At 34.3% G+C, this 24,946-nt stretch overlaps 1 protein-coding gene across 2 annotated transcripts in view; it reads left to right on the top strand.

Annotated features, from left to right (window-relative positions):
• Positions 1-24,946, top strand: part of LOC102804386 (zinc finger MYND domain-containing protein 10-like) — an 84,715-nt gene that overhangs the window by 7,182 nt on the left and 52,587 nt on the right. For both annotated transcript variants that reach the window (XM_085497280.1, XM_085497281.1), the window contains 5 exons: positions 12,131-12,298; positions 12,504-12,583; positions 15,072-15,144; positions 15,541-15,629; positions 15,822-15,922. In XM_085497280.1, coding sequence (XP_085353406.1) covers positions 12,131-12,298; positions 12,504-12,583; positions 15,072-15,144; positions 15,541-15,629; positions 15,822-15,922 — 511 coding nt within the window. The remainder of the gene's footprint in view (positions 1-12,130; positions 12,299-12,503; positions 12,584-15,071; positions 15,145-15,540; positions 15,630-15,821; positions 15,923-24,946) is intronic.

Here is a 24,946-nt window from a genome sequence, read left to right as displayed (position 1 = left end):
GTAATGAATTGTAACGAATTAAATTTTTGTGCGTTATTATAATCATTACCAGAGGTACATTACCTCTGGCATTACTGAATAATAATCAACAATTGCAATACTTCGAAAACAAGTGAGTTATTCACTTGCGAAACACAGAATGACCAGATTGTGCTACCGTGATCATTCGCTACCGGTACTAACCACTAAGCAATGTATTCGTGTTTGTATTTATTCGAAACTTCTTTTAGAACATACTTTTCGTTATCAACAAGATTATAAAAAAAATAATGCATGTTACAGTATGTGAATTTTTTGGGGGGATTCAATTCCAACATTTCACGATGCCTATAAACCAAAGGCCTTTCACTCTTCTCTGAGTGTGACACCTAAACCAGAGGTTTTATGGTGTATAAAATGGCACTAAATGAAAAGGCCGTTGAACCTTATTCAATTTTATAAGTACATGTTATTATGTATTTAATTATGAAAACTGACTAAATTAAATGTGATCTTATTTTTAATTATGATTATGATTTATATCGGTAATGACGTTTTCATCCAATATTAATTGTGCAATTGTTAAAATGCCTACCTACACATTTATTGTTTTTGTTTCTGTTGCCCTGAAATAGACATTTGTAAAAAAAAAAAAAAATTAAAAAAATCATGCTTGATTAAAATTCAAAAAAAAAAGATGTAGTCATGTAGCCCCTTCCTGTTACCTGTTTTCAACTTCTTCCAAAGTAAAACTGGCGAAGCCTTGTAATTGCCATACAATCATCAACTGTGGGAAAACTTGTCTGTTATTGAAAATCTTAATTTTGTTGTCTGTGAATTAATATAATATTTGAAATGACGTAATGGTGCAAAATATTCTCAAACAATCAGTCTTCTGATGACACTACACTGCGCATTTATGCACAGTCAGTATCCCAATGCGCGATCACAGCTTACTAAGTGATGATGGTGGTTGAAATGGAAAACTGAATACAAAAATCCAGTAATATCTCAAACGAATTTCCGTCTGCTGTGAATGCATGTTTCGTTGCATCAAATAAATAACCCAATTTTATGATAGAAGCTTGCAATCTTGTGCCATACAGGGTCAAGTGATTGAGCAATAACAAATGTGATTTTATGTATTAGGTCATTGAATGTATCCAAAAACATGGTACCAATGATCTGAAATTTCAGGAGTGCTCGCTGAAGGTTTATCAATCCTGCGTATTGTCTTGTTCTTTTTCAATCCTGCATTTCAGTTACTAGAATTCATACTAAAAAAATAGTTTCTGTTTTTCTTCTAATAATTCGGCCACTTTCAAAAACAAATAATTTTCCATAGTCGAAATGCTAGAAGAATACAAAACTACTGTGATTCCATAGCTATACCTGTAGGGCCATTGTCAATTAGTTCGCCTGATCAACACAGCGTTATACATAGGACTGATATTGAATCACGGAGAGTAAAATCTGGTGATACTAATCCCTAGAACCACTCAGATTGGGACATATGTCTTATGAACCCACATGTGTATGTCTTCGACTATACTCATTTTAACCTATTTTTTTTTTTTTTTTACAGTGGTGCTGTGAACTGCTTCAATTTCGCAAGGCAATTTATTCTGGGTTCCTACAGCATGGAGTATCAGGGACTTTATTGAAATGTTGTACACAAATTTCACAAAATCCTGAATATATCTAGAAGTGAAAATTAAATGGTTTACAGTATTTTATACTGTGGAATACTTTATTTTCGCTGGAATTAATTTTCGCTGAAAAGGCTTTTTGGGGGTTCTTTATGGAATTTATTTCCACTGATTTTTGATGAGTTGAATGTGAAATATAGAAAAAAAAGTATATTCGCTGGATTTTTTTTTCACGGAATCATCCCTTCAGCGAAAATAGCGAAAATAAACTCCAAGCGAAAATAAAGTATTCTACAGTACCCATTAATAATGATTGAAATGCAATAATATCACTGCACTAAAAAGACTTCAAACAATTATTTGTTTCTTCTCCATTGAAGGGAATGAGCAGACCAACTTTTATCGCAACTGGCTTTCTTAATTATTACATATACTTGCTCTGAAAACATAGCTTTTACAATTGTTTAAATTAACAGATGTTGTTCTATGTACAATGAATACATTTTAAATAATAAACCTTATTGTGTTTATAACAAATTGTATTTGACAACATGAGAATGATTCTGATGCCCAATGGTGATGTTGAAACAAACCCAGGTCTTGGTAATATACTAAGACCTGATTAACAAAGAAGTCATGTACCGGTACATCAAGGTTCACTCAGATTTATCAATGCAGTTTCTTGAGCAAGTATACATGTATGACAAATAGTTTTGTTGCACTTGTGTACTCTGAGATTCTGAACATGGGTCAGTGGAAGTTTTTAGTTGTCAGTACAAAACTAGATCATCGGAAATCACTTTATGATGAGTTGTACCCACAAAGAGTACATATTTATTCACCTGTTTGCAGATGTTCCTTGTACAACTTTATAATCAAATAACGGGGACTGTGACATTTCATGTCTTGTTTCTTGAGTAAATCTCTCTATATGTGTTAACGTTGATTGTCATGCAGGAAATGGCACACCGAAATAAAAAGTTATGAATATAGTAGTAAATCTCCTAAATGAACTTTGAATACAATGGTTTTTTTAACCGAGCTAAGTGCTCATGCATGTTTTGTTTTGCCTGTGCTAAGGCTCTGGACTGACCAGATTTACTCTGTACTTAGTATTTTTTAGCCTGTGTTCATGCACATTTTTTCTAGCACAGGCTAAGGTATTGGACCTCTTAGCCTTTGCTAAAGAGCTCTACGTGAATACTACTAACAAGTGTCTTCTGTTTATTCCTTCCTTAGGCGCATACATTTAGGTTCACTTCCCTTTTATATTGATCTCTACAACTCATTCAAATCAAATTAGGCTCAAAGATGGGCAAAGAATATTAGATTTAATTGAAATTTAGTTTAAATCCATGCTAAATTAAAAGTTATTTTGAGTATGGGAGTTTTTTTTTGTGCGCAAAGAAAATGAACTGTTGCACACTGTGGGCATATATCATCTATACTAGTTTACAGGAAAAAGGGATTCTGTATGATATTTGACGTTAAGGGCTAATATATATATTTCATACATGGTTACTAAATTAGATTTCCTAATGTACAGTACACTATTGCTGGTATTGTCGAAAGAGAAAAAAAAAACAATATACATAATCTTTGAAAATTTAAAAAAAAAACATTTTGCAGTCAGTTAAATTATATTAATAATTTGAAAACATTGCCATGAATGGAAACAAATTTATGTCACAGTCCGTCTAGATAGAGGGACTGTGTTTACGTTGATGTTTTTTGCAGTTTCAGGAGTTGGAAATAACCTTTGTTTATACTTTTCTTGTATTAACAAATATAGGAGCTAATCCTCATTAACATCTACTTGAGCTTGTTGTTTGACAAGTATGAATGATAATGAAACAGTACTTATACAGTGAGCCACGACTGAACAAAAACTTGCGCATTTATTTTTTTCAAAAAAATAGGTATCATAGTACATAAAGCAAATGCCAGTGTTTTTTTAATTAATATAATTTTTGAAAAACAAAAAACGAAAGCCCCAAAAAACTGCTACATAAACAACAACAAAAGTATCTAATATTGTATTGAAGTCATTGTAAAATGGTAAAATAATTACAAATTCATACCTTGATGTGCCAGTTGCAGTACTGCAATCGTCCTATGATTCATCTAAATACTCCGCAGGTTATGTAGTCCACCAGCAGTCACTGGCATCAGCGTTACTATAAAATTTCACTGTCGATCGAGGTATTATTCGCGAAATTTCATTTAAGTGTACTTGCAAGCGCCAGTGAAACTTGGAAAAATAAATTCCCACACGTATATTGACTCAAACGAGGTAGAAGGTTTTTTTCTTGGCCATTATATTAGTGACATGAACAAAAATACTGGTCATGTTATGTATGTAATGAAAAATAAAATTACCATTATACTGCCTATCAAAAACAAAATTTCATCAACTCCATCATTTAAAAAGCAATTGTAATTATTCTGACCAGTATAAAAAACATGGGTCATTAAAACCACCATTTAAAAAACACTGGTAAATATTTTGGCCACTTAAAAAATTCTGGTCAATATTCTGGCCATTAAGAAAATAGTGGCCATTATAATGGCCAGAAGTGACTTTTTAAAGGGGTCTGAGGGGTGAAAATAACAGTGTTAAATTGAAATGAAAAATTATTATAACCTCCCCACTAACCTAAAAGCACAAATAAATATTCAAAAGTTTTGAAAATTAAAACTTTCCGAAACGCGACGGAATTTCCGAAAGTAATCCGGACGCTGTTTTTTGTCTTTCTGTTTGGTACCTAAGACATTCCATGAAGAAATGTTCTTCATTTTCAATTTTGATCTGGGAACATTGCTTACAGATTCTGTCTTCTAAAGGTATTTTGGGTTGGGTATGTCTACCCTTCTCAATTTCTAATACATGACTGCTTATTCTGAAACGAGTCAATAAGATTTTATGTTTCAGATTACATAAGAGCAAATATGGTTCAAAAGTGTACGAATCTTTAAACTTTATATACGTTCTCAGTTTTCTATTATCATTTGTTACACTCAACTTCCAGAACTCTACATACCTTTGTTGGATCTTTTTTCGTATGTTTTTTATTTTACTGTGTGGTAATTTTTGAGGTATGACAGACGAGGACAAGTTTGTAATATTTTCGGAGACCATGTTTTTTACTGATGTAAACCAATTTAAATTTTGTTGTTTTTGTTTTTCAAAGGCTTGTTTTGTAATATTACTGTCTGGTAAGGCACTAATACGATACCAGTATTTAATAAGATTGTATATTACTGTCTGGTAAGGCACTAATACGATACCAGTATTTAATAAGATTGTAATATTACTGTCTGGTAAGGCACTAATATGATACCAGTATTTAATAAGATTGTATATTACTGTCTGGTAAGGCACTAATACGATACCAGTATTTAATAAGATTGTATATTACTGTCTGGTAAGGCACTAATACGATACCAGTATTTAATTAGATTGTATATTACTGTCTGGTAAGGCACTAATACGATACCAGTATTTAATAAGATTGTATATTACTGTCTGGTAAGGCACTAATACGATACCAGTATTTAATTAGATTGTATATTACTGTCTGGTAAGGCACTAATACGATACCAGTATTTAATAAGATTGTATATTACTGTCTGGTAAGGCACTAATACGATACCAGTATTTAATTAGATTGTATATTACTGTCTGGTAAGGCACTAATACGATACCAGTATTTAATAAGATTGTAATATTACTGTCTGGTAAGGCACTAATACGATACCAGTATTTAATAAGATTGTATATTACTGTCTGGTAAGGCACTAATACGATACCAGTATTTAATTAGATTGTATATTACTGTCTGGTAAGGCACTAATACGATACCAGTATTTAATAAGATTGTATATTACTGTCTGGTAAGGCACTAATACGATACCAGTATTTAATAAGATTGTATATTACTGTCTGGTAAGGCACTAATACGATACCAGTATTTAATAAGATTGTATATTACTGTCTGGTAAGGCACTAATACGATACCAGTATTTAATAAGATTGTATATTACTGTCTGGTAAGGCACTAATACGATACCAGTATTTAATAAGATTGTAATATTACTGTCTGGTAAGGCACTAATACGATACCAGTATTTAATAAGATTGTAATATTACTGTCTGGTAAGGCACTAATACGATACCAGTATTTAATAAGATTGTATATTACTGTCTGGTAAGGCACTAATACGATACCAGTATTTAATAAGATTGTAATATTACTGTCTGGTAAGGCACTAATACGATACCAGTATTTAATAAGATTGTATATTACTGTCTGGTAAGGCACTAATACGATACCAGTATTTAATCAGATTGTATATTACTGTCTGGTAAGGCACTAATACGATACCAGTATTTAATAAGATTGTATATTACTGTCTGGTAAGGCACTAATACGATACCAGTATTTAATCAGATTGTATATTACTGTCTGGTAAGGCACTAATACGATACCAGTATTTAATAAGATTGTATATTACTGTCTGGTAAGGCACTAATACGATACCAGTATTTAATAAGATTGTATATTACTGTCTGGTAAGGCACTAATACGATACCAGTATTTAATCAGATTGTATATTACTGTCTGGTAAGGCACTAATACGATACCAGTATTTAATTAGATTGTATATTACTGTCTGGTAAGGCACTAATACGATACCAGTATTTAATCAGATTGTATATTACTGTCTGGTAAGGCACTAATACGATACCAGTATTTAATTAGATTGTATATTACTGTCTGGTAAGGCACTAATACGATACCAGTATTTAATAAGATTGTATATTACTGTCTGGTAAGGCACTAATACGATACCAGTATTTAATAAGATTGTAATATTACTGTCTGGTAAGGCACTAATACGATACCAGTATTTAATAAGATTGTAATATTACTGTCTGGTAAGGCACTAATACGATACCAGTATTTAATAAGATTGTATATTACTGTCTGGTAAGGCACTAATACGATACCAGTATTTAATAAGATTGTATATTACTGTCTGGTAAGGCACTAATACGATACCAGTATTTAATTAGATTGTATATTACTGTCTGGTAAGGCACTAATACGATACCAGTATTTAATCAGATTGTATATTACTGTCTGGTAAGGCACTAATACGATACCAGTATTTAATAAGATTGTATATTACTGTCTGGTAAGGCACTAATACGATACCAGTATTTAATAAGATTGTATATTACTGTCTGGTAAGGCACTAATACGATACCAGTATTTAATCAGATTGTATATTACTGTCTGGTAAGGCACTAATACGATACCAGTATTTAATTAGATTGTATATTACTGTCTGGTAAGGCACTAATACGATACCAGTATTTAATCAGATTGTATATTACTGTCTGGTAAGGCACTAATACGATACCAGTATTTAATTAGATTGTATATTACTGTCTGGTAAGGCACTAATACGATACCAGTATTTAATAAGATTGTATATTACTGTCTGGTAAGGCACTAATACGATACCAGTATTTAATAAGATTGTAATATTACTGTCTGGTAAGGCACTAATACGATACCAGTATTTAATAAGATTGTAATATTACTGTCTGGTAAGGCACTAATACGATACCAGTATTTAATAAGATTGTATATTACTGTCTGGTAAGGCACTAATACGATACCAGTATTTAATAAGATTGTATATTACTGTCTGGTAAGGCACTAATACGATACCAGTATTTAATTAGATTGTATATTACTGTCTGGTAAGGCACTAATACGATACCAGTATTTAATCAGATTGTATATTACTGTCTGGTAAGGCACTAATACGATACCAGTATTTAATAAGATTGTATATTACTGTCTGGTAAGGCACTAATACGATACCAGTATTTAATAAGATTGTATATTACTGTCTGGTAAGGCACTAATACGATACCAGTATTTAATTAGATTGTATATTACTGTCTGGTAAGGCACTAATACGATACCAGTATTTAATTAGATTGTATATTACTGTCTGGTAAGGCACTAATACGATACCAGTATTTAATTAGATTGTATATTACTGTCTGGTAAGGCACTAATACGATACCAGTATTTAATAAGATTGTATATTACTGTCTGGTAAGGCACTAATACGATACCAGTATTTAATTAGATTGTATATTACTGTCTGGTAAGGCACTAATACGATACCAGTATTTAATCAGATTGTATATTACTGTCTGGTAAGGCACTAATACGATACCAGTATTTAATTAGATTGTATATTACTGTCTGGTAAGGCACTAATACGATACCAGTATTTAATAAGATTGTAATATTACTGTCTGGTAAGGCACTAATACGATACCAGTATTTAATAAGATTTTCCTGAATATCTATAAGTAATGGACATTTACCAAGTTCAGCTCTGCATGCTGCATTTGAGGAGAATTTACTCACACCTAGTATTTTTTTGCAGAATTTCAAATGTAACTGTTCAATTGGTGTTTTGTCCCATCTATTATTGTCTAGTATGTCATGTCCCCAAGTTGTTGATCCATATAACAAAATTGGTTTAATACATATCTGAAAAAGGTGCATAAATGTTCTACAGTCAGTCTCTCTTGGAAAAGAAATGCTATATAGCATGGAGAGTACCAGAAACCTGTATGGTAGAGAATGCACAGGGTAAAATGGATCCAGTTACAGTGCAAGACATCACATGGTAACCGGGACAAATTTTGTTTTATTACTCAAGTCAGGTAACATTTTTATTAATAACTATGAAGCGGAAGCCATCCAGTGCAGTGCAGCAATTCTATGCAATATGTTTTATCAGACTGTGTGAGGGGGGTTTGGGTTGTTGTTGTTGTTGTTGTTGTTCTGTTGTATTCTTGTTCTGTTAATTTTTGAAAAATGGGTGAAGCAAAATATCTACTATTCATTGTACATTCATTGTAAGGATATACAGTTATCAGTAAAGACTTTTAATACCAGAGGGCTCAGAGAATTTAAAAAAAGGAAAAAAGTGGCAAACTGGATAAATGAGAAGAAAATTGACGTAGTTTACCTACAAGAAACACATAGCACACCACCTGATGAACCATTTTGGTCTTCCCAGTTCAGGGGTAAATGTTGGTTTTCACATGGCACAAACGTGAGTAGAGGTGTTATGATTATTGTTAGAAATATGGCTTAAAGGTAACTTTAGAAAATATACAGTATGACGAGGGAAGGCTTCTGATTATCCCCACTGAAATGGACGGTCCCCCTGTATCCTCCTAAATACTTATGCACCAAACAGAGAGGCAGAACATAGGATTTTCTTGAATAATGTTAAAACTAGACTTGCCAATAATATTTCTGACCCAGACTGTACCATTGTGTGGGGATGTGACTTAAACTTTACAATTAATAGTATTGACAGATCACAGAGTAATTCTCGGCCATGGAAAAGTTCAATTTGTATAATGGAAGATATTCAGGAACAGTTCAATCTGATAGATATTTAGCGGGTTAGGAATGAGAAAATGCGGCAATACACTTGGCGAAGACGGCACCCCTTCATTCAGCAAAGTAGATTGGACTATATTATTATATCAGACGAATTACAAAATATTACCAATAGAATCGAAATAATTCCTGGGTTAAGCTCTGATCACTCTGCAGTTGTATTAAAACTCAAAAACAGGCACCAGAATCATGGCCCATCATATTGGAGATTCAACTCCTCTCTGGCAAGAGAGCCTTTTGGCCTTTGATTGGTAAACTGCTCGTTAACTCGTTGAATTATGCCTTCGAAAATGGGGAATTTTCAACCTCGCAAAGACAAAGCATGATCACCCTAATCGAAAAAACGGGACGAAATTGCTTAATGTTAAAAAACTGGAGACCGTTATTTCTGATGAATGTAAATGTGAAAATCGCCTCAAAATGCTTAGCTAAAAGACTTGAAACACTCTTGCCAGAATTAATTGGTCTAACACAGGCAGCATTTGTAAAAGGCCGTAACATCTGTGATTACGTGAGGTTGATTGATGAAATTTATCAATACACAAAAGATTCCAACCTAGCAGCCTTACTCATTGCAATCGACTTTGAAAAGGCTTTTGACACTGTTAGTTGGGCCTATCTGTTTAAAGTGCTTGAAAAATTTAAATTTGGACAAAACTTCCAACAGTAGATAAAAACGTTATACTCTAACCCGGAGAGTTGTGTCATGGACAGGGGCTTCATCAGTACAGGTTATTTCAAACTGGGAAGGGGGGTGAGGCAGGGGAACCACTATCACCTATGCTCTTCATCCTGGTATTGGAGACTCTTCTCATCGCCATCAAAGATAACAAAGGATATTTCGGCAATAACCAGTCTGGGGGAAGAAATTAAAATGCTGCATTTGCAGACAACATGACCTGCTTTTTGTCTAATGAGGAATCAGTCGGTGTGCTATTGAACTTACTAAATATATTTCATAAGTGCTCTGGCTGGGTAGATGGAGGGGTAGAAAAGAGCAAAAATTTGGGGTTATGTGGCCCACATCTCCTATCAAGATAGTAGGCATATATTTTTCTTATGACAGTCATGAAGTCAAAACAAAAAATGTTATTAAAGCAATTAATAATATGAAAACTGTCTGGGAAACTGTCGTTGTTCGGTAAAGTTCAAATAATCAAAACACTTGGAATCTCTCAATTTTCTTATATACTTAATACAACAGTGATTGACAAAAATACAATTCAGGAAGTAAATAAAATCATGTATGAATTTCTTTGGGAGGGCAGGGATAAAATAGCGAGAAAGACAGTGATAGGGGGTGTGGGCCAAGGGGGCTTGAATATACCAGACATGTACATTATGAAGAAACAGCAAAGAGTGTTGTGGATCCAATGTTTTTTGAACCCTGATTTTAGTCACCCTTGGAAATTGTTTTTGCAAAAGAAACTAGAAAATATAGGCGGTAACATCATTTTTCAGTGTAACTATATAACAGATAGATTACCGGTGCAGTTTACAGGCTTTGTCACAGAATGTTTGGATATATGGTCACTGGAAACTGAAAAAATCAATAGAGGAAAAAAACAAATTATTTGGAATAACAAAAATATTCTTATTGGTGGTAAATCTGTTTATTTTGAGGAATTTGCACAGAATGAGATAATGCTCGTCTCGGATCTTTTTGACAATGAAGGCGTTATGCCCTGGCATACTATTGCTAGAGCTGAATACTGAATGGTTAGGTTTGATTGCTGCCATTCCGGGTGATCTGAAAAATAAGAATAACGGGCCTTATGAAGTATGCTTTCAAATAACTGGAACACCAACTCCATTGGGAGATCTATCAAAGAAAAATATTGAAAATGAATTTAAAGACAGAGTCTTTGCTGCACCAGTGAGCCAAAATAAATTGGAAAATATCCTAAACTCTGGTCCATTACACTGGAAAAGGCTTTACAAGTTAATGCTCAAAATGTCTATTGATAGCAAAACAAGGGAATTTCAATTTAAAACTCTCCACAACATTCTTTATACCAATGAAAAACTTTATAAATTGAATCCACAAAAATTTTCTTCCCCAATGTGCTCCATCTGTAAAAATGAAGTGGAAAGTTTAGAGCATCTATTCTATGATTGTAAATATTCTGTAGCCCTCTGGGATGAGTTAATGTTCTATTGGGGAGACTCACTTGATATGGAATCACCACCAAGCAAAATGTGTAGGATTATTTCAGATCCAAAAGAACCATTGTTAGTTAATCTCATATGTCTACTAACAAGAAAACATATATATTTTTGTAAGATGAGAGGAATCAAACCAAAATTTAAGGGTCTACAGTCCTATATCCAACGTGTTTATCAATGTGAGAATTTTATTGCTAAACATAATAAAAAAATGGAATTCCATTTGAAAAAGTGGTCTCCAATCTTAACATTTGTTTGTTAAATATCTTTAAACAGGAATGTAATTTTTACAAGAGAAATGTAACATAACTTTATGCAGGATACCCAATAAAATACCATTAAAATACAAAAAAAAACTGTAGAAAATATATACATTTCAGACAAGTATGTTTATTGTCTAGCCCTGTTAAACTATATTAGTTTAGTTTATTGTGTTTCATTTTATTTTTAGCTCTGCTGTAATCGTAGATAATAGAGTGGAGCTGCTCATATAGATGATTGCCCATCATCGTCCATCTGTCGATCAACATTACATTTTCATTGTCTTTTTGAAAACTATCATGTCAATTGTTTTGATAATTGGCTTGAAGGTTCTTTGGATGGATATATGTCAGATTTGTTCACTTCGTGACAATATCTTCAATTCTCTATTTTTAGCAAATAGTTTTGTCAATTTTGATAAAAAATGATATTTTTAACTTCTTCTTAACAACTACCAGCACAAAATTCAATTGCTTTGATATTTGGAATTTAGGTACCTTGGATACCTAAATAAAACTATTGAGCCATTCTATTATGTAATTTTTGATTATTTTCTCTTTGCAGCTTGGTGTTTTAATTCATGAGGTATTAGCTATAGAGGTGTGGAAAGCCAATGTGTTCACTGTCATAACGAGAATGAACTTTGAACCCAAGACTACATTTCCACTCTATATGACCCTCTACCATGAAGCAACTTTAGTCAGTTTCTTGGAAACCATTTTATTTTACCGGGTAAGTGCATCCCTGATCCCTGTTGAGGCCCTCTCATTTTTTTTGGCTGATTGCTAGTAAAACTGCATGTAATAGTAAATTTGACATTTCTTAGAAAACTGTTTTATTATTGTGCAATTTATTTTAAGTGTGTGTCTGTATGAACTATAGAGGGCAGTGAATGTTAGATGGTGATATAAAACTTGATGTACTTTGTCTGTTCCAGGAGACATGTGAAGCAGCTGAAGAAATTATCTTAGATTTAATAGATTACTGTTACAGAAGAATAACTCACCTTATTGCAAAGTAAGTGCCTACTCAGGGTTCTCCCCAGAAAAAATGCATAGCGCTGTAACTAATTTACATAATTTTTCATTTGAAAAATAATTTGCATATCATTTACATACCTTTCATTCATAATTAACAGAACTCATTTACAATTATGAATATTAATGAGCTCGGTTTTTTTTAATGGAGTCAACACATTATGTTTCACAGTTTAGAAGAGTTTGAATTTAAAAATAAATCATTGTCGAAATACAAATGCTGCAGACTAAAAGCAAAAACAAATCAATTATTGTTGCATTATTAATGTAAAACGTTAAATGAAACACATTTGAAACATTAAGCCAGAAATATGATCACGATTCATGATTTTATTTACTCCAAAAACATTCTCCTTCAAAAAAGTGACCACGTAATTAATTGTCGTATTGCTGTAATTTATTATTCGTACCATCAACTTCTAAAACGTTTACATTTACAGTAATGAGCGAACAAATAAAACTTCAAAACGATCACCAAAGTTATGACGTGACATAACTTACCGGTACTTCGCGATGTTATACACCGGTTATACAAATAATTCCACTTACTCGGTCATGATGCCATGTAAAAAAAGTGTCACTTAAAATGTTTTTTATATGAAATGAAAGTAAAATCTGACTTATTTTTATCGGAAGCGATTATTTTTGATCACTCTATCGCTTTGGTAAAAAACACAGACCTGCCATGATTGTGTTGCATTAGTTGACCAGCATGTGTCCTTTGACCTATCAAAATGCCGCATGATAATGCCGGTAGAATCCATAGTTTTTCGAATGATAGTGATTGTAAAAATTACATTGCGGAAGTAAAGTGATGTCGTAGCACGATGTGTTGGCATTGAGTTCAGTTGAAAACTGCATGATGGTTTTCGAAAGAGGTGATTAGCAATTTTCAAATGGTAAAATAAGTCTTGAAAGAAGAGTTTTTACATGATTTGTGATAACAGTTCAAATGTATTTTACCAAATCATGCAAACACATTGTTTTATTTTTTCTTGAGTAGCGTAACTCATCGTGATCTCCGCTTTGATCATGTTATATCGAGGTGGAATTGATTTTGAAAGAATTTTAGCTTTCAATCTAAAGACTGTGTCTATCGTAGAAAGTATTTACTTACAAACAAAGAGGTGCTAATTTCACAAAATTGACTATTGTTGATCTATTGTTTAAAAATTATAATCCCCGACTGGCAGGATGCACGTTGGTCGGTACGTAATTATAATAACAATCAGACAATAGTTAGAAGCGTTTCCGTGGTGGTCACTAATTTTGAGTGCTGGTCGGGGCCAACCAGCGTGACGTACAAACCTTTTGGACATCTGATATTGGCATGTCAAATATGAAATCAAGCGTCGAGGTCGGAACACATAGCGCCGAGGTCCCAAGTAACGCCGAGATTCACAAATATAGCGCCGAGGTGCTCAGCGCTAAAAAGCCTTGGGGAGAACCCTGCTACTATTGTAACATGGCAAGAACTGTGTTTAATCCTCCTTCATGCTTAATATATTTCCATTGTTTTATTCGGTTACATGTTATGCCTGGCTTGTGTGATTTATTTTCAACAAGAATTTTTAATTAAGGATCGTGTGAAGATTTGTTTTTTTTAATTATTTGGATTTTTAAGATAAAAGTACATGTATGCAATGAAGATCTCTATTTCAAATTAGTGTTTTAGATTGTTATTTTTGGGTGCTTTGTGTAAATTATGTTTTTCAGCCATTATGAATATGACAATAAGCTTGCTAATTTCTGTTCACACAATCAAACCTTTATAACTCCCTCACATTTTGTTATACCAAGTACCGGTACGGTAGGTCAGGAATAGTTTAATGTGCACAGAGTTATGAACCCTTATCTTATCTTATCGAGCAAATGATATCGCCATAATACCATAGATACTAACAGTTGTTTGTCCAAGTACATCTCACAAATTCATTATGTTGATTTTTTAATGACAACAATTCTATCATTTGTATTAGTACTAATTATCATTTATCTTTTATCAATAAAAATTAGTTTAATCTGAATCAAAGTTCAATAAAATGACTTGCAGCTTTCGTATTAAGAAGTGGCACATGTACATGATTCATTTTAGTCTATAGAGGGCAGTATATCAATAACCATTTGCAAATACTGTAGAATACTTTATTTTCGCTTGGAATTTATTTTCGCTATTTTTGCTGAAGGGATGATTTCGTGAAAATAAAATCCAGCGAATATACTTTTTTTCTATATTTTATATTAAACTCATCAAAAATCAGTGAAAATAAATTCCATACAAAACTCCCAAAAAGCCTTTTCAGCGAAAATTAATTCCAATGAAAATAAAGTATTCCACAGTAGTTTTGTTAGTTTATATGCTAAGTCAGTATTTTCAAACCGTATCAGCAATAGAAGATGTGTTTTTCTATAGTCATAATAACTAAATGTGGTGTATAATTAAATCAGTATTTGTATTTTTTCTGTAGACAAGAAGCTGGAGAGTTAGAAGACAATGTCAGAAAAGATCGAGTGTCTGATTCATCAACGAATAATTTGGAGGTCTGAGCTATTTATATGTTAAATAAAGACAATGCTATTATCTTGTTTCGACCTTGGTTTAAAAGATCTAACATGGACAAAATTGTTGTTGTTGTGCCAAACAATTTCTTCAAAGGTTGATACATATTTTGTGGACTGAGTTTGACTACCTGTACTGCTAATAGTGTAGTAACCTTAACACTAAAGTTAGAGCTGCATAAATCACATGATTTCAGATTGTGGCATTTTCTTGCACTTTCTTTGCATACTACATGCATTCCCTGATGATGTGATAAAAATGTATAATCAAATTTTTCACATTTTTTATTTAATTTGCTAAAAGTAAATGCCAATACTTTTTTTTATAAACCTCTAAGTACCACTTTGTATGTAAAAGCTGTATTGATTTCTAAATAGGAACTGAAGCACCAAGAAAACACAATCAATTTTGATGTCTGTATTAAATCAATATCAATATTAAGATACATTACAGACCATTTGTCAGGGTAAGTTTACATAGTGTAATTAGTAGCTTAATATGGTTACTGTGACAAAATGCACTATATGTATCAACACCACTTGTACAGCCCTGTCCCAAACATGGAATGTGGTTACTGTAACAAAATGCTCTATACCAGTATGTTCGATATATGCCATCATTATTAACCAGCAGTAAATATATTAAAATTTGTTTTTAGGATTCCATTAAGTGGTTTAACCAGGATGTTAAATACACATGATGTGCCAGGACTACTTGTACAACTGATGGAAAACCCACCATGGAGTAGAATGCAGGAAGGTATGTCCTGCAATTGAGAGAATTTTTTTTTTTTATTAGACTTTGTCTGAAATGAGGACTTGAATTTTGGTTTTCTTCTGTCAGTCTTTGCGTATGTGTGTACATTCATCATCATTTCTCAGACATTCTCGAATGTATTTTTGTTTTAAGACGAGTCATAATGTTATACATATGCACATCAATTTGTTTTTTATTTGGTTGACCTTTGACTGACTGGCAGCCAAACACTATTAAAATCAAATTAACTATTTCTTAGGCATGCCTGGATTTATTTCATTGAAACTTTGTATTGACTTTAGTCATGGTAAGTTACTGATGCATGTCATCTTGTTTCCTGATTTGACTTAAAATGGTCTACTGGTGGTCATGTTGGTTCATTCTTTGCATGTGCCTAGTACTTTATGTGGGACATATGCAAATGCAGTGGTTTAGCGATGTGATTCAAAATGGCCGACTGGCAGCCATCTTGTTTTTTGAAAATGTTGTATTTTGGATATGCTTCGTCAGTTTTCATTCAAACTTCGTACATAGATTATACATGTTCGGATACATGTCCATGACGATTTATTTCACAATTGGATCAAAGATGGCCAACTGGCAGCCATCTTGTTTTTTGAAAATGTCGTATTTTGGACATGCTTTTTCATTTTTCATTCAAATTTATTACATAGATCATACATGTTATGTTACATGTCCTGACCATCCGTGAGTTCCTGAGTCTGTCCATCTGTCTGTGCGTCAGTCTGTCCAGAGTCATATTTCAGAATCCTGTGGACCGATTCCGTCCATTCTTTGCATGTGCCTAGTACCTTATGTGGGACATATGCACATGCAGTGGTTTAGCGATTCGATTCAAAATGGCCGACTGGCAGCTATCTTGCTTTTTGAAAATGTTGTATTTTGGACATGCTTTGTCAGTTGTCATTCAAACTTGGTACATAGATTATACATGTTAGGATACATGTCCATGACAATTTATTTCGCAATTGGATCAAAGATGGTCGACTGGCAGGCATCTTGTTTTTTTGTTTTTTATGCGGTATCTTGGACGTGCTCTGTCAGTTTTCATTCAAATTTCGCACATACATGTACTTTATACATGTTAGGATGCATGTCCATGACAATTTGTTTCAAAATCTGGTCAAGGATGGCCGATTGACAGCCATCTGAATTTTACTACTATATTTCCACAATTTATGTACCATTTTCATTCGTATTTGGCACATACATCATAAATATCAGTGTGTTTCATAATCAGATCAAAGATGGCCGAGTAATGCCTGTTTTTATTTTTGGCCATATTACTACTACAAGGAACTCGTGTTTTGATGTAAATAAACAATCTGTTGTATACGCCACTTGGAACTCAAGACAAATTTCAAGGACATGCTCGCATCAATCCCTCCGCTTTAATATGACGAGCACAAAGAACTTTCAAAAATTTAACAGGGACTGTGTCATTTTCAATGACTTGTGTCTTTAACGATTTCTCAGACATGCTTACAATTTCTCATACATACCAATTTTGTTCAAAGCAGGTACAAAGACAAATGATGTATTGTATTTGGTTCACAATGTCAAACTGGTATATGTGTGGATTATACAATATGAGAATGATCTGATTCTCATTATCCATACTACAAATGAATATTATTATGTTGCTATTTAGACTATACTATATCACCTACATAAATAAATACTACCGTAATATCTGTATTAGAAGCCTCATTCACCCATTCATTTTGAGACCCCAAAATTCACCATTTCTCATATGTACAGATGGCTCTACAAGAAGCCACATCCCCTCTGTTGCATTGTACCATTTTTATAGAAGCCGCGGCTTTTAATACAGATTTTACAGATAGTTTATAAATTGCATGATATCATAATAATATGTGCAATGAATGTTTTGAAAATCTAGATACAATAAAATGTTCACATTGGGAGCTATTTATGTGTATTAGCAAATAGATGTTTCCAAATGAAAAGTCATGAATGTGAGAAAAATCCCATGATCATAGAATTCTGCTAGATTTATGGAGTTCTGCGTTGTAAGATGGAGCTATTAAACCCATGTAGTCTGTCAAAACTGACAAACTTTATTTTCTGTTTTGTGCTGATGTGTCTATATCTTAGAAAGTTAAGTGACTGAGTGTTAATTGTAACCTATGCATGTTGGTTTACAGCTGAAATACCCATGAGTCATTGGTGCATTAAATTGCATTGTATGAAAACATGTGTTTGTGAGAGTTTTTTTTCATTCCAGAGTTTAAACTCTTTTACTAGTAGTTTTTTGTTTCCAACCAAATCAACATCATCAATGTTTTGCAGTTGGTAATAAGAGTGCTGCATTGTCCTTCATTAGCGTCAACTTTGTATAATATATTTCAGGAAGGTACCTTCTCGCCGAGTTTTGTTCATTTTGTCAAAGTAACCTCAATTCTCTTCTTTTTTTTTTCAAAAAATGCTATTTTAGATAACTTTTAGAAAATGAATTGATGTTTTTATGTAATTAAATAAAATACATTTTATACATCCATTTCAGGTAGACCTCTATCAGATGTTTTTATTTTGTAACGATAACTTTAATTTAAAGGGAATTTTTCACTGTTTATGACTACTGGGTGACAACTGTATGTTTTATCTGCCAAGAGCAAGTAATCAAACAGCAGTTAGTGAAGATTTACTGCTATACATTTAGGATATAATGCTATAACTTTGTTATGACTTTCACTCAGACATTCTAATAATCACATTGGTATATCCTAAATATTGACTAGTGTACATAGTTATTTTTTTCAGACTAATTTAGATTAACACTATCCAAAATTGGTACGAAAATACTCAACAAAATTGCATGGCTGGTTTTGAATTAAGTGTATGCAATATCACTGTTTCACACATCAACTATGGCGCGTTCCATAAGTTTCAACCAACAGCATCTCTAGCAGCATTTAGTTCCAATTGTATTTGTCCCACATCACGTATAGGTTGTGAAACCATGTACCAGTATGTTATTACATGCTCACAGCACTTATAGGTTGTGAAACCATGTACCAGTATGTTATTACATGCCCACATCACTTATAGGTTGTGAAACCATGTACCAGTATGTTATTACATGCTCACAGCACTTATAGGTTGTGAAACCATGTACCAGTATGTTATTACATGCTCACAGCACTTATAGGTTGTGAAACCATGTACCAGTATGTTATTACATGCCAACATTACTTATAGGTTGTGAAACCATGTACCAGTATGTTATTACATGCCCACATCACTTATAGGTTGTGAAACCATGTACCAGTATGTTATTACATGCCAACATTACTTATAGGTTGTGAAACCATGTACCAGTATGTTATTACATGACCACATCACTTATAGGTTGTGAAACCATGTACCAGTGTGTTATTACATGCCCACAGCACTTAGGTTGTGAAATCATGTACCGCCAGTATGTTATTACATGCCCACAGCACTTAGGTTGTGAAACCATGTACCAGTATGTTATTACATGCCAACAGCACATATAGGTTGTGAAACCATGTATCAGTATGTTATTACATGCCCACAGCACTTAGGTTGTGAAACCATGTACCAGTATGTTATTACATGCCAACATTACTTATAGGTTGTGAAACCATGTACCAGTATGTTATTACATGACCACATCACTTATAGGTTGTGAAACAGTGTACCAGTATGTTATTACATGCCCATAGCACGTATAGGTTGTGAAACCATGTACCAGTATGTTATTACATGCCCACAGCACTTATAGGTTGTTAAACCATGTACCAGTATGTTATTACATGCTCACAGCACTTATAGGTTGTGAAACCATGTACCAGTATGTTATTACATGCTCACAGCACTTATAGGTTGTGAAACCATGTACCAGTATGTTATTACATGCTCACAGCACTTATAGGTTGTGAAACCATGTACCAGTATGTTATTACATGCCCACAGCACTTATAGGTTGTGAAACCATGTTCCAGTATGTTATTACATGCTCACAGCACTTATAGGTTGTGAAACCATGCACCAGTATGTTATTACATGCCCACATCACTTATAGGTTGTGAAACCATGTACCAGTATGTTATTACATGCTCACAGCACTTACAGGTTGTGAAACCATGTTCCAGTATGTTATTACATGCTCACAGCACTTATAGGTTGTGAAACCATGTACCAGTATGTTATTACATGCTCACAGCACTTACAGGTTGTGAAACCATGTTCCAGTATGTTATTACATGCCAACATTACTTATAGGTTGTGAAACCGTGTTCCAGTATGTTATTACATGCTCACAGCACTTACAGGTTGTGAAACCATGTACCAGTATGTTATTACATGCTCACAGCACTTATAGGTTGTGAAACCATGTACCAGTATGTTATTACATGCCCACAGCACTTAGGTTGTGAAACCATGTACCAGTATGTTATTACATGCCCACAGCACTTAGGTTGTGAAAACATGTACCAGTATGTTATTACATGCTCACAGCACTTATAGGTTGTGAAACCATGTACCAGTATGTTATTACATGCCCATAGCACGTATAGGTTGTGAAACCATGTACCAGTATGTTATTACATGCCCACAGCACTTATAGGTTGTTAAACCATGTACCAGTGTGTTATTACATGACCACATCACTTATAGGTTGTGAAACCATGTACCAGTGTGTTATTACATGCCCACAGCACTTAGGTTGTGAAATCATGTACCGCCAGTATGTTATTACATGCCCACAGCACTTAGGTTGTGAAACCATGTACCAGTATGTTATTACATGCCAACAGCACATATAGGTTGTGAAACCATGTATCAGTATGTTATTACATGCCCACAGCACTTAGGTTGTGAAACCATGTACCAGTATGTTATTACATGCCCACAGCACTTAGGTTGTGAAACCATGTACCAGTATGTTATTACATGCTCACAGCACTTATAGGTTGTGAAACCATGTACCAGTATGTTATTACATGACCACATCACTTATAGGTTGTGAAACCATGTACCAGTATGTTATTACATGCCCACATCACTTATAGGTTGTGAAACCATGTACCAGTATGTTATTACATGCTCACAGCACTTATAGGTTGTGAAACCATGTACCAGTATGTTATTACATGACCACATCACTTATAGGTTGTGAAACCATGTACCAGTATGTTATTACATGCCCACATCACTTATAGGTTGTGAAACCATGTACCAGTATGTTATTACATGCCAACATCACTTATAGGTTGTGAAACCATGTACCAGTATGTTATTACATGCCCATAGCACGTATAGGTTGTGAAACCATGTACCAGTATGTTATTACATGCCCACAGCACTTATAGGTTGTTAAACCATGTACCAGTATGTTATTACATGACCACATCACTTATAGGTTGTGAAACCATGTACCAGTGTGTTATTACATGCCCACAGCACTTAGGTTGTGAAATCATGTACCGCCAGTATGTTATTACATGCCCACAGCACTTAGGTTGTGAAACCATGTACCAGTATGTTATTACATGCCAACAGCACATATAGGTTGTGAAACCATGTATCAGTATGTTATTACATGCCCACAGCACTTAGGTTGTGAAACCATGTACCAGTATGTTATTACATGCCAACATTACTTATAGGTTGTGAAACCATGTACCAGTATGTTATTACATGACCACATCACTTATAGGTTGTGAAACAGTGTACCAGTATGTTATTACATGCCCATAGCACGTATAGGTTGTGAAACCATGTACCAGTATGTTATTACATGCCCACAGCACTTATAGGTTGTTAAACCATGTACCAGTATGTTATTACATGCTCACAGCACTTATAGGTTGTGAAACCATGTACCAGTATGTTATTACATGCTCACAGCACTTATAGGTTGTGAAACCATGTACCAGTATGTTATTACATGCTCACAGCACTTATAGGTTGTGAAACCATGTACCAGTATGTTATTACATGCCCACAGCACTTATAGGTTGTGAAACCATGTTCCAGTATGTTATTACATGCTCACAGCACTTATAGGTTGTGAAACCATGTACCAGTATGTTATTACATGCCCACATCACTTATAGGTTGTGAAACCATGTACCAGTATGTTATTACATGCTCACAGCACTTACAGGTTGTGAAACCATGTTCCAGTATGTTATTACATGCTCACAGCACTTATAGGTTGTGAAACCATGTACCAGTATGTTATTACATGCTCACAGCACTTACAGGTTGTGAAACCATGTTCCAGTATGTTATTACATGCCAACATTACTTATAGGTTGTGAAACCGTGTTCCAGTATGTTATTACATGCTCACAGCACTTACAGGTTGTGAAACCATGTACCAGTATGTTATTACATGCTCACAGCACTTATAGGTTGTGAAACCATGTACCAGTATGTTATTACATGCCCACAGCACTTAGGTTGTGAAACCATGTACCAGTACGTTATTACATGCCCACATCACTTATAGGTTGTGAAACCATGTACCAGTATGTTATTACATGCCCACAGCACTTAGGTTGTGAAACCATGTACCAGTATGTTATTACATGCTCACAGCACTTATAGGTTGTGAAACCATGTACCAGTATGTTATTACATGACCACATCACTTATAGGTTGTGAAACCATGTACCAGTATGTTATTACATGCCCACATCACTTATAGGTTGTGAAACCATGTACCAGTATGTTATTACATGCCCACATCACTTACAGGTTGTGAAACCATGTACCAGTATGTTATTACATGCTCACAGCACTTACAGGTTGTGAAACCATGTTCCAGTATGTTATTACATGCCAACATTACTTATAGGTTGTGAAACCGTGTTCCAGTATGTTATTACATGCTCACAGCACTTACAGGTTGTGAAACCATGTACCAGTATGTTATTACATGCTCACAGCACTTATAGGTTGTGAAACCATGTACCAGTATGTTATTACATGCCCACAGCACTTAGGTTGTGAAACCATGTACCAGTATGTTATTACATGCCCACATCACTTATAGGTTGTGAAACCATGTACCAGTATGTTATTACATGCCCACAGCACTTAGGTTGTGAAACCATGTACCAGTATGTTATTACATGCTCACAGCACTTATAGGTTGTGAAACCATGTACCAGTATGTTATTACATGACCACATCACTTATAGGTTGTGAAACCATGTACCAGTATGTTATTACATGCCCACATCACTTATAGGTTGTGAAACCATGTACCAGTATGTTATTACATGCCAACATCACTTATAGGTTGTGAAACCATGTACCAGTATGTTATTACATGCCCATAGCACGTATAGGTTGTGAAACCATGTACCAGTATGTTATTACATGCCCACAGCACTTATAGGTTGTTAAACCATGTACCAGTATGTTATTACATGCTCACAGCACTTATAGGTTGTGAACCCATGTACCAGTATGTTATTACATGCTCACAGCACTTATAGGTTGTGAAACCATGTACCAGTATGTTATTACATGCTCACAGCACTTATAGGTTGTGAAACCATGTACCAGTATGTTATTACATGCCCACAGCACTTATAGGTTGTGAAACCATGTTCCAGTATGTTATTACATGCTCACAGCACTTATAGGTTGTGAAACCATGTACCAGTATGTTATTACATGCCCACATCACTTATAGGTTGTGAAACCATGTACCAGTATGTTATTACATGCTCACAGCACTTACAGGTTGTGAAACCATGTTCCAGTATGTTATTACATGCTCACAGCACTTATAGGTTGTGAAACCATGTACCAGTATGTTATTACATGCTCACAGCACTTACAGGTTGTGAAACCATGTTCCAGTATGTTATTACATGCTCACAGCACTTATAGGTTGTGAAACCATGTACCAGTATGTTATTACATGCCCATAGCACTTAGGTTGTGAAACCATGTACCAGTATGTTATTACATGCCCACATCACTTATAGGTTGTGAAACCATGTACCAGTATGTTATTACATGCCCACAGCACTTATACATGTAGGTTGTGAAACCATGTACCAGTATGTTATTACATGCCCACATCACTTATAGGTTGTGAAACCATGTACCAGTATGTTATTACATGCCCACATCACTTATATGTTGTGAAACCATGTACCAGTATGGTTTTACATGCCAACATCACTTATAGGTTGTGAAACCGTGTACCAGTATGTTATTACATGCTCACAGCACTTATAGGTTGTGAAACCATGTTCCAGTATGTTATTACATGCCAACATCACTTATAGGTTGTGAAACCTTGTACCAGTATGTTATTACATGCCCACATCACTTATAGGTTGTGAAACCATGTTCCAGTATGTTATTACATGCCCACAGCACTTATAGGTTGTGAAACCATGTACCAGTATGTTATTACATGCCCACAGCACTTATAGGTTGTGAAACCATGTACCAGTATGTTATTACATGCCAACATTACTTATAGGTTGTGAAACCATGTACCAGTATGTTATTACATGCTCACAGCATTTATAGGTTGTGAAACCATGTACCAGTATGTTATTACATGCCCACATCACTTATAGGTTGTGAAACCATGTACCAGTATGTTATTACATGCTCACAGCACTTATAGGTTGTGAAACCATGTACCAGTATGTTATTACATGCTCACAGCACTTATAGGTTGTGAAACCATGTACCAGTATGTTATTACATGCCAACATTACTTATAGGTTGTGAAACCATGTACCAGTATGTTATTACATGCCCACATCACTTATAGGTTGTGAAACCATGTACCAGTATGTTATTACATGCCAACATTACTTATAGGTTGTGAAACCATGTACCAGTATGTTATTACATGACCACATCACTTATAGGTTGTGAAACCATGTACCAGTGTGTTATTACATGCCCACAGCACTTAGGTTGTGAAATCATGTACCGCCAGTATGTTATTACATGCCCACAGCACTTAGGTTG

Source organism: Saccoglossus kowalevskii, chromosome 3 (genome assembly GCF_978046115.1).
Source record: "Saccoglossus kowalevskii chromosome 3, keSacKowa6.1, whole genome shotgun sequence".
NCBI classification, from domain to species: Eukaryota; Metazoa; Hemichordata; class Enteropneusta; family Harrimaniidae; genus Saccoglossus; species Saccoglossus kowalevskii.
This window is presented reverse-complemented; position numbering and strand designations above follow the sequence as displayed.